General features: G+C 46.4%; 1 protein-coding gene across 1 annotated transcript in view; it reads right to left on the bottom strand.

The window, feature by feature from the left end:
- tmem266 (transmembrane protein 266) overlaps nucleotides 1-12187 on the bottom strand; it is a 28005-nt gene that overhangs the window by 14380 nt on the left and 1438 nt on the right. Inside the window, exons 2-3 of the mRNA XM_076038048.1 lie at nucleotides 11389-11498; nucleotides 6698-6880 (exon numbers count right to left, since the gene is read on the bottom strand). Of these exons, the coding sequence (XP_075894163.1) occupies nucleotides 6698-6880; nucleotides 11389-11402 (197 nt within the window). The 5' untranslated portion in view covers nucleotides 11403-11498. The remainder of the gene's footprint in view (nucleotides 1-6697; nucleotides 6881-11388; nucleotides 11499-12187) is intronic.

Below are 12187 nucleotides of genomic sequence, written 5' to 3'. Positions count from 1 at the left end.
AATACAGCAAGGAAAAAAAACTACTGACCGTAGAATTTTTCATAGCTTTGATTTTAAATTTCACTAGAGTCAAGAAAACAGAACACTAGGAACTGAATAAACACACGCACACACACGCACACACAATGTACGATGTACAACACTGAATCATCTCCAAACCATTTAAGAATTACACAGACTCCTCTTGTACTGAGTAATGCGTAGCTCCTTCATTTCTCAGGGATAAATCTCATCCAGTCCGCAGCAAACTGCTGAGGCAGCAGTAACGTCGACGACGACAAAGCTGCACAACCTTGACTCGGCGGAGACTGAACGGCCGCATTCCATTATCGGAATTCCAACTGCCAACTCGCTTTATACACTTTTATTCGGTTTTTATTTTTTTTATTGTTTAAGTTCTTATTTTTTTCTGCCCGCACCCTCTGTCTGTCCCCTGGCGAACCACAGGCCGCGTTTGAGGACAGACGACAACTGGAGTGGCTTGGTAAAAGGCCAAGAAGAAGTCCTGAGAGGTTACCCCCAGGAGGCAGTGTTTTACTACGCCCACTAAAGCTATCGGAGATGATTCATTTTAGCACTCGGGCGGCTTTGCATTCCTAATGATCCCCCCAGTGTTACCGGGGAAATCGAGGCATATTAGCAAATCAAATGAGGGGTCTAATCAATTACACATGCCGATAAATAAGCTGATGAACAAGTAATAAATGCGCGACGCAGGGGACCCGTATGAGGCCGTCCACTATAAGCGGATTCTTTCTTTTTTTCTAGCATCTTATACCGCAGCAGCAGCACTGAGGGGACACGGCGCCGCTCTTTGCCGGAGAAATGGGCCGTAGATACTCAGCAAATGGAGATGGATGGGGCTCCGCGTGCAGAGCAGCAGACAAGCTGTTCCTGATAAATGGGTTTTCACCAGGACACTTGATCTCTCTCGCTCTCGGCCTAAAAAGCAATCTTACACTTTGCATGTCTGTGAATATTAACAAACCCCTAAAAAAAAAACAAAAAAAAAAACCCCGGCACTCAAATGTCACCCATTGTGTCGCGTGCGGCGCCGGGCAAGAGAGCCAATTTGACGGCGGGGTGGTGGTGGTGGTGGTGCTGCTGCTGGCGGAGGGGCAGGGAGAGGGAGAGGGGGAGGGGGACACTTCCGTGGCACGTCAGAAACAGGGTCAGGAGAGGGAGAAAGGGAAAAAAAGAGAAATCCTGCCCTCCTCTTTTCAGCCATCCATCAACGCACAGCCGCCTGTTTCCAAAAGCCTGTTAATGTATCGCCGCCGCCAAGGCTCATCCAAGATCACGGCACACTTGCTTTTTTTTCTCCCTTCCGCCTCTACACTTGGCAACCTACATTAATCCATTTCCCTTCAACCTTGTGCATTGTCAACCGAGCCTCGGCTATATATGTGTGCCGCTATATTTATTAATGCGTTCTAGTGAGCCGGGTGCCTGGCGATGGGAAGGTTCCGGCCGCTCGGTGCGGTAACTGGGTGATGTAATAATAAATGGAAGGCCGGCTGCGTGCACACACAGAGCTTCTCTGAACGTGCGACATTTTCGAGCAGGCCCCGCGATGTGAGCAGCCGAGGCTGTCGGCGGCAACATTAATCCAACGCCCCTGTCCAACACGGACAGATATGACATTCATCAAGTGGAGCCTTGTGAATCAAAGTGGAGGGATGGAGGGCGAGAGAGAGAGGGAGAGAGAGAGAGAGAGAGAGAGAGAGAGAGAGAGAGAGAGAGAGAGAGCTGCTCACTCTGACCCGTCCTTCTTTATCCTCGTCTGCTGACATCTAAGCCACAGGTTGACCCACATGAACCATCTGTCATTGATGCAATGCCTCACACCTCTCAGTCTGGCCCCTGGAGATCAATGGCATATGCCTCTGCTGCAGGATGATACGGAGAGAGAAAGAGAGAGAGAGAGAGAGAGAGAGAGAGAGAGAGTAGGAGAGAGAGTGAGAGAGAGAGAAAGAGAGAGAGAGAGTGAGAGAGAGAGAGAGTGAGAGAGAGTAGGAGAGAGAGTGAGAGAGAGTGTGAGAGAGAGAGAGAGAAAGAGAGAGAGAGAGAGAGAGAAAGAGAGAGTGAGAGAGAGAGAGAGTAGGAGAGAGAGTGAGAGAGAGAGAGAGAGAGAGAGAGTAGGAGAGAGAAAGAGAGAGAGCGAGTGAGAGAGAGAGAGAGAGAGAGTAGGAGAGAGAGTGAGAGAGAGAGAGAGAGAGAGAGAGAGAGAGAGAGAGAGAGAGAGAGAGAGAGTAGGAGAGAGAGAGTAGGAGAGAGAAAGAGAGAGAGCGAGTGAGAGAGAGAGAGAGAGAGAGTAGGAGAGAGAGTGAGAGAGAGAGAGAGAGAGAGAGAGAGAGAGAGAGAGAGAGAGAGATGACCTGGGACAAGACTGAGCTCCGCAGTCGTTCTTTTCACACAAGGGGAATGATGTGGACCTAACCAAAGCAATGGACGCCAAAACAGGATCAGTTAGGCAAGGCTGACGTTTGATATCCTCTAATTTCTGTTGTGCCCCAAAGAAAATGGTTCTGGAACCTGATGTGGGATAAAGCGAAAGAGGCCAAAACACTGCAATGCAAATGCTCTTGCACACCAGCCTCTGGAGATCACAGGGACAAAGACCCGTGGGGAAAGAACAAACCAAGCATAGCGTCCGCTTGCAAACACAAACAAAGAGGCTGTGGAGTCAGATGAGACACTCCTCCAGACAATCTGTCACAAACATCACCTGACAAGCGCTGGAAGTGAACCCCACGAGGATTAGAGGTCACTCCAAGAACAGGTGGGTAAACAGAAAGAAAGGGAGACCACGAGAGGAATGGAAGGCATTTGTCAGTGGCCGATGCTGTCAGGAGGAGAGCAAAAGGGCTTAATGGGACGGTAAATGGCCTGCACTCGTATGTCGCTGTTCTACACCTTCACGCAGCCCAAAGCGCTTCACAGTCGCCTAACAGTCACCCACTCACGCACCATCGGAGCAATTTAGGGTTCAGTGCCTTGCCCAAGGACACCCCAGTCAGAAGCAGGATTCAAACTCTGTTCTACCAACACAGCCACCGCCGCCAAATGAACTTCAAGGCAAATCTACAACTGTTATATTGTGAAAAAAAGGCTGTTACCAAAAAAATTATTCAGTGCAACAAACCATGAAAGAATGAAGTGACCAACGCTCCAATGTGAAAAACACTCAACCCCCATATTGGACTTTTCCAGCACATTCTGGAAAAAATAATGGCGCTGCCAAAATCTATTAATAATTCCAACCAACTCACCACTGCACTGAATCTGCAAAGTACCGCGTGAGCCCCTTGTAGTCCGCAAGAACATCCACCTCCTACATCATCGCCCACGTCTCCTGATAAAGAGCCACGGCGAGCTGCCATGCAAGACTCAACGTGCATCTCTTTAGCGTTGTGCGTTCGGCTCTTTTTCCAACAGCCTGGTGGAGCAAAAATAGACAGCGGGACCTCATCAGAGACTCGTCGATTCATGAGCAACGAGCTCCTTCTTTACCCTTCTTCTCACTGCTGATGTCAGGCTACGTTCTGCCGGTACGAATTCTGGATGCAGACCAGAGATCACCGAACAACGGTCGCTTTCGTCTCAGTTGTTACGAGGAGTCACAGGCGCATGCGTTTAAGCACGATAAAATGTAAACTGCAGAAATGCCAAAGTTCTCTGCAATGGACACAGGAAAGGGACTCAAACACCAAGATTTTCTAAATAAATTACCCGGGGAACAAAAACTACACTTACACTCACACCTTTATAACAATGCTAAAATGCTAATTTGCTAATGATCAGAATTGTGAAATCTGAAATGATCTGAAAAAATCAGAAATGATCAGTGCCAGAATTGTGAAATCTGGCACTGTCAGTTATATCCAATGGCATTTGTGCTACACAGTAATAAAATAATATATGCATATATACATATAGATATGTATATATCTGTATATATATCTATCTATCTATATATATATATACTGTATATATATATGTATACATACACTGTATTTCTATACATATATATATATATATATATATATATATACATATATATATATATATACATATGTATATGTACATACTGTGTTTATGTAACTTTGTTTCTTGGTTCCACTCAGTGACTGACTGAAGTTGTTTTGCCAAAACTGATGTGTGTTTGAGAGTGAACAAGAACAGTGTGGCCACAAGGTGGACTCAGAGGGTGGAACAGGAAACCTGTCTGAAGGTGTTGTCACTAACCGGAGAAAGGTATCATTGAGACATCAATGCCCTTTGTGACATCAAAAGTGGCTCACATCCAGAACTGGATGTTTCAGCACATAGTTAACTGAAAGCCAGACTGGGGAGTGAATCCCAGTCACATCAGGGCTCCAGTGAGTGAGGAGGAGCTTATTCACTGATAGAGACGAGCATTACTGACAAAGATGGAAACAAAAAAAAGAAAAAAGAATTTGGCATAATATGGCATCTTTAACACTGTAACGTCAGAAAGTCAGTAATGTTTCCTTTCATTGACCCGATGGTCTTGGTTGATTCAAAGCCGTGCAGCATACAGGATATCCTAGTGTGTCATTGCACTGATGTGAGTACATGCGATGCAACATTTCCTGCACCCACACGCTGGCTTCGGTGCTGATAGCGCTTCAAAAGAACGAACGTGTGATGCGCGAAACTGCAGGTGTGTCTCGGAATGCCTGTGGCCTGATTAACAGTGATGCCAAACCAAACACACTCATCTGGCGGACAGGATTCCAACGCCGCTCTTTCACAGCTTATTTCCTGTCTGGACGCACGAGGAGGTCTTTGCACGTGGAAACTGTTGACCTGTGTTCGCGCCCCGCCACTTTTCCGATGCACATTGCCAAACCCATGAGTCCTGGGTGTCATATGGTGCCGCACCAGAGTCCCAACTGTGATGATGATCTTACCGGGCTGCCAGATCCTGCCTTCTGCCATGGCCTTGTGTGTGTGTGTGTGTGTGTGTGTGTGTGTGTAATCTTTCTCCCTTAAGTGAGCGCAGAGGATTGAAGGTGTGATGGGAGAGTGGCTGTTTGGGACGGGACGCATCTGCCTTGGCTCAGCGTCCCACAGAGCTCTGACCCAGCCGCGTCCACCCAGATACGGTCAGCTGACGGGCGCTCCGGCTTTGAAGCCGAGACGCTCTAATTAATTTTATGCTCCGTGTTGACTTTCTCTGTACAGACGCCAGAATCGTAGCACGCCAAAGGGTTGTGAGTCACGCTTCCTGAGTGTGCGAGCCACGGACTCTGGCTGCGAGGCCCGCTCGAGGAGGGGCGTGTCCCCGTCCTGTCCTGTGAGCGCCGGGCCTGCTGGGTTTTTTTTGGGGTGTTTTTTGCGATGCAGCCGAACAGACCGTCGACGGTAAAAAAAACAAAACAAAACCCCCCCAAAAAAACCTGGGCTCTCAAAGCATCGCGGGGAAATGTAGCGGCCGCCGCCGCCGCCGCCGCTGGGGTCGCTGACATTTGGGGAACGCCGCGGCGCTAATAAAGCTCTTTGTTTCCGGCCCGGAATCGACATGGTGAACAGAAGCCCATCTGGCGGCGAGAAAAATTGCGGCGTCATCGGGCCCCGAAATGAACACATCAGTGGAGACATTGTCCATTTAACACGGTGACACTAATAAATTCACCGCCAAATATCCTGGACTGGCGGACCGTAATATAAAATGGGGGGGTGTGGAGGCGGGGGGGGGGGTGATTCAATGCGCCAGGTGTAATTAGCATATGCAATAACAAGCAATAGGGAGAGTGACAGCAGAGTTTGTCTCTGCCGGGGGAGATTATAGATTGTAGTAATTGCAACTCTGCCTTAATTATAGATTTAGCACTTTGCAGCGCAGCAACCACACGCAGAATCTCCAACGTCATATTTCCAGTGTTACTTCTCAGCGGCGGCGGCAAACAAGAAAAATCGTTAATGAAATTAAATTTGGGGTCATTTATTATGAAGAGATTTTCCTTCAAAACCGGAGGAGAACGTTTTTCTGTTCTTTTTCCTGTCCCTTTTGTTTGATGGCAAAGAGTTTTTTTGCGCAACATTATTTCATGTGACCCAGTGTCCTGAGGCAACGGCCAAGCTTGACCAAAATAGTGCTTGTCTGTAAGATGACAACTTCTGTTGCTTGGTCAGTTATAATGTACGTTTCAGCGTGATTATATTTAGTAACACAACTTCATTGCCTGTCCACACTTGACTCTCCTGCACCGTACCTTTGTTTATATTGATCCGTTTCGAGAATTTGCTTCAGGCTTGTGACTGGCCAACAAGTCCAGACACATGTAGTTTATATTGGCACCACTTGACAAGTTGCATATGCAAGTTCCTTTTTTTTTTTTTTAAACCACCATAGTTATGTTTCTTTTTTTGACAGGAAGACATAGAAAGGCGCTTTTAAAATAGTCACATCAGTGTAGATGCTTTGTTAATTAATAATCACCCAACAATCTTCAGCCTCTGTTCAACACATGATGATTTACATCAAGTATCTTAAAATTCACCACTTTTAACCAAAGCCACGCAGTGATGTTTCATGCGCAGCAAAAACTCACAAGAATGTGTTTTACTGACTGCGCTCGAGATATCAAACAGCAACAGAAAGTGACAGGTGGTGTGTGTGTGCGTGCGTGCGTGCGTGTGTGTGTGTGTTTGTCGGAGTGGAACGCACCCCTCCCTGTTGTCTTCGTCATCGGGATTTGAGATGAGCTGGGATCCAGCGAGCGATACATCCAAGCCGGCCAGAGGCAAGTCTCTGTAGGCGTAGCTGACCAACTGGACAGGACACTGGTTGTCCTCCTCCACCTGCTGGGAGATTACCTCCAGCTCCGAGGCTCCGGCCTGCGGAGGAACCCTGCGGTAACACACACACACACACACGCACACACACACACACACACACACACACACACACAGTCTGCAGCATTAGAGGACGGATGTGTTGCGAGTGTCATACATGGGCTGTTTGTGCGATTTATCGCATTATACAGCAGCTAAATTTGTATCTGCATGATGTCACCGCGTGCAGCCATTTCAGGTCAGGCTGCAGCGCGAGCCTGCACCCGAGCGCCTTGTTGAAACGCCATTTAGCGAGAATTCACCTGCTTTGATGAATGTAAACAGATCTGAGCTCGTGTCAGTCTCATCTACAAATCCCGCAAATGGCGCAGTGACAGAGAGCCTTTTATTAATATTTGCATAATTTCCAACTGTCCAGATGGCTGTTGCTTTACATTTATCACTCAAGCCCTGTTTTACTGCCCTTTGGGATAAAAATCTTTTGCAGTTGCGAGCAGTTGGTGCGCTCAAAGATGCACCGTGCGGAGATATTTCACAAGCGTTTGCCAACTAAAATGACATTTTAAAAGGCTGTTTCAGCCGCCCCCCCCCCCCTTTTTTTTTTTTAATGCTGTTATTTATTTATTTCTCCAAAGGAGAAAGGAGACGTCACCTTGAACTGGAGCCCCCCACAACTTGGCAGCCGTCCCAATGCAGCCAGTGAGGAGACATCAATAACCCCAGTGCTTAACGGGGAAGGAAGTCATTGATTACAAGATAGGGGGAACAAAGAGCATTTGGCCGGTGAATTGCTGGAGGTGAAATGCAGTGGGAGGACAAAGCTGACCCATCTTCCTGTTAAATGTTAATGTAAGCAGGCCTGGAGAGGAAAAATAAAAAACAAGCCCCCTCTTTATTGGCCCAAAGTTATTTTTGACTCTATCTGTTTTCCAGAACTGTTGTTTTGTTATTTTTCTACAAAACTAAGATCTAACTAAAACTGTTTGGTTATGAAATACACAGCCTGACCCTCTGACTTTACTGCATAGAATAAGTTGCCCTTCAACCCTCTTAAATTTTTGAACCTTTGGTCATGCATCCTTGCCTCCGTGTGCCATTCAGCTGGAGGGTCAAACGCCTTTCACATTCACATGCTCGCCACAAAACATGCCTGTGCATCCAACTGTGGACTTGGCACCTCTGACCAGCGAGCACGCTAATCAGCTGTGACAGACACAAACTGTTCAGTGCATCAAAATAACATATACGGACATGGCGGAGCGGGCTGGGAGCCGTGGTGTGCAGAGCCCGGTGGTGTAGCTGGCTGCAATCCTGAACACTTAACGCCCTTCAACAATGCGGACAAGGAAAGCTGGCAGCGCGCTAACGGCAGGGGAAATTTTCTTGTTTTGGAGACATGTGATATTAGCCAACACCCGGAGAAAGCACAGAGGTTAAGACAGAAAAAACACTTGTGCTACTACGGTCACTTTTGTTACGTTCCTTTCTAAAGGGTTACAAACATTATCATATCATCTCAACCCTTAAAAAAAAATGCGGAAAAAAACTCAAATGACAAACTGACTTATACTTCGCTCATGTTTCTGGTGCTTTTTCTATGAGAGTCTCAGTTGGGAAAAGTGAGCCTTTCGTTTTTAAAATTGAGGCTCATCTTTTTTAAACGCAATCCAATCACAAGGAAGTTATGCTAACTTCCTTGTTTGACAAGTGAGGCCGAGGTTATAATAACAAGGATCTTCAGGACGTCGGGAGGCAACGTTTTTCTGACCGTTGCGCTAGTTTGGAAGTTCCTGCTTGGTCATCTCAAAAAAAGCCATCAACGTCTACAAAAAGTGCCATGAATTGTTCCACAGATGTCCTGTAATCCATCCTGAACTGGCTGGGGTAACTGTCGCTTCCTATCCGTCATTGTAGGACAAGGTGCACCTCAAAATCTTTGGAGTGTCCTGGCAAAACTAACCAAGATCCAGAACCTAATTTATCTGATCCAAAACCCAAGTAAGAAAAACAAGTAAAACAAGCCACTGTCTGAGGCGTGTACTGTGTCACTCTGCTCAGTTGTTTACTCATGAAAAGAGTTTCAAGTATTGATGGCGGGAGACCTGTACTGATCATCTCTATGTGGTTGGCTAAGCAGTTCATCTCTTGTGTCTCTCGAATCTCAAAACAACAGGCACTGATAATTAAAGGGAATGTACTACGGGGATTATGGTAATAGGCAACTGTGTCAAAATGTTGAACTGTCCCTTTTTAAAAAAAAGCATAGGCATCTCTGATTAATGAAAAGACACTTATACGATGCAGTTATAAGTATATGTTTGGTCGTGGAAGAAGGTTTTACTGAGTTAATCTTCCATGAATAAATAAGTGTTTAACATACGGTGAGCAGAACAGTGGGAGTGGTATTATAATCCTATAAATCCACTTTAATACAGGTGATTAAGGCTGATGTGGATGGCTGTCACATTAAATTCTAAATGACTTCCTCCAAACATTAAAAGTTGGGCTCCTCTCACTTCAGTGGATTTTAAAGTGCTGCCTCAGCATGACCTGCTGGTTCGCAGAGGGCATCGGTATCATTGTCATTCCGAGAGCTCGCCGCCGCACTGTTTCTGCTTCCCCTTCCGCCACACAGACCTTACCCTGAAAATCTCAACACGGACACTTGGCTACACCTCAGTGCACAACAATGCATTGTCCTGATATTATCAGGAGAGCGATACAAATGTGCCAAATCGCGTATATGGGCACAAGCCTGATTTCCTTGCAGCAGCAGCAGCAGCAGCAGCAGCGGCAGCAGCAGCAGCGGCAGAAGTAACAGCTACAGGCCCGACTAAAGCTCCAAACACACAATGGTACATTTGTGAGATCAGATCTTTTCAGCTGCGCCTGCTCTTTCAAGGTCCGAGGGGAAATTACGGCAGTTGACGATTCCACTGCATCAATGAAGAGTGAATGCGTTTTGTTGGTCTTCGGAGTCCTCTTTTCTCCTCCTAATGCCTCGGCTCTGATTATTTTGTTGAATGTCCAAATCAGCTCATTCAGCAGGTGGAGGGGGTGAAACACTAAAGGCGCAGTTCAGTCAACATCCACACGCACATTTCTTCTTTGAAGACGGATGCAAACAAAGCATGTTTTTCATTGCTCTTAGCAACACAGACGTCCTGAAAACCCAAACACAGACAAATCTATCTGGCTATAAGCACACGAGCAGTCACTTCATTTCTCAGGTCTCACCACTTGTGCTACTTCAACTTCCGTTTCTTAGTTTGTACTTTTGAGTACAGTGTCGGTGGCATGATACCCTTTAGGTGATTTTCTAAAACGAGATAGAATGGGAACTTGCCTTACTGTCATTAATGCTCAAAAAATGAAAGAATCCGATTTTCTTACTATTTTCCAGCAACAAAATGTTATTTTCATGTGAGTATTTACATTATTAGGAGATGAAAACGACATCGAAAACAGAGAAACAGACGTAATAAATCACAGACTTTACCCAGCATACGCAATTCTGGGTCAAAACATCACAGAAATTGACAAGAAGACTGACCAATCAGTGATTTGATATTTATATTTTGAGTGTGAACTACAGATCGATATTAATACTCTGAAGGATTGCTGGCATCAAAGACATTGCAATAATCTCATTAAGATTTGTTTGATTTATTATTTTTGGACTATTCTTTCCGATATTTTTGCCTGCCTTATAATGTTTCCATAGCTGGGAGAAAAAGAAAGAAGGAGCGAGGGAGAGGATTTACAACCACTGTGTCTCAGGGAGTGGGAGGGGCATAACTCCAAAGACCTTTCTGTGCGTGAGAGTTTCCCATCTGTCACTTCACAGAGTCACGGGCGTTCGGCAGCATCAAATCATGACTTTGTGCTCCTCCCCAGTCGACGCGTTCTCCATATCATCAGTTTATGGATGTATTGCACCAGTGTTCTTCCTCCAACCGCACCTGTAATCAACCATCCGCCGCGTTTAAAAAACAGACCCGAGACCCGGATCTGCTGCTCCACGGCAGCATCCTGTGCCTTTAATCAGAAGATGCAGCTGACTGAACCCATTTTGCATTCACCCTTCACTCCACTCCACTCTACTCCACTCCACCTCCTCTCACTCCACCCCACCCCGCCCCACCACCACGCCGCCTCCCCCAGCCTCAGCCCAGGCTGTCATCAGAATGCATGGCCTGTCTGGAGGACCACACACAGAGTAATTATTAATAAGAGAAGATGACAAGTGAACATCCCTCCTGAATGCTAAGAGATGCCAGCTGAGACTGGAGATGGCCGGTAGCTCTCTCACTCCCCGAGGAGAACGGACGAGGGCCAAGCTCCACTTTCCCCGCTGAGCTCTGCTTAAAGTCATTCACAGGAGAGGCCATGAGAATACGCAGGTCCCCCCCCCCCCCCAAACCCCATCCTGCTAATCATATCTCTCCACGCTGAGATGCCCTTTACATAAGATTGCGTGTTCACAAATAGAGATTTGAGATTTCACGCTCTCTCGGACATGCTTTTAAAAAGGCCAACGGGGTTTTTTTTTTGTATACTCACAGGGGATTGCTCATGTTGAGGTCTTCTCGCTGCAAATAGATGTCCACACCTACTGACCCCAAAGAGGAAATTGCGATTTCACCACTGCAGTGACCTGGCTCCTGCTGCACCTATAGAAAATACATAAGAAAAGGGGAATGGAATTAGCAGAGCAAAGACTAAGTCATGAGGCATTTTATGGGCAATCTCCATCTGTTGAGGAGGATGGTAAAATACGCCTGGGAGGAACAGAAGGACAATCAATAGCCCTTGAAGGTTTTTGTTAACGGCTGTTTTCAAGGTTAAAACTAAGCTCTTAATCTTAAAATAATCATTACATATCTCCCTGCAGTTTCTGCAGCGCAAGAATGCAGGTACGCTGATCAATTCCAAAAGTATCAGTGCTTATGTCTTCTTCTGAAGGAGTCCTGTCCCAACTTCAATTTCACTCTGCTGCTCAACTCTTCTCTAGGTGTGTGTGTTCGGACATTGAACGGAAATGGATTTTAAATCTCCTCCAATATATGCTCTGCTCTGTGAATCAGGAGCTGAGGAACATCACACCTCTTGCATAGCAAGTACAGCGGGGTGCTAGCTCTTTGAGCCACTGGACAGAGGGCCATTGATGCCCAAGTCAGCCCCATTTAGGTCCACTCCAGCTGCTTTGCAGGGGGAGCCATGAGAAGCAGCAGAAAGAGGATTTTTTTTTTTACAGAGAACAAATGGAAGAAAATGCAGGTGTTGGTTTTTTTTCCCCCTCCGACATTACCTGCGTTAAAGCAACTTAGAGAGGTTGCACCTTAGTCGTTTTTTCGGTCAT

This window comes from Nelusetta ayraudi, unplaced genomic scaffold (genome assembly GCF_046127955.1).
Source record: "Nelusetta ayraudi isolate G7.1 ecotype Tasmania unplaced genomic scaffold, CSIRO-AGI_Nayr_v1 ptg000053l, whole genome shotgun sequence".
NCBI lineage: Eukaryota > Metazoa > Chordata > Actinopteri > Tetraodontiformes > Monacanthidae > Nelusetta > Nelusetta ayraudi.
The sequence above is the reverse complement of the archived record's forward strand: the minus strand, read 5'-3'. Positions and strand labels throughout refer to the sequence as shown.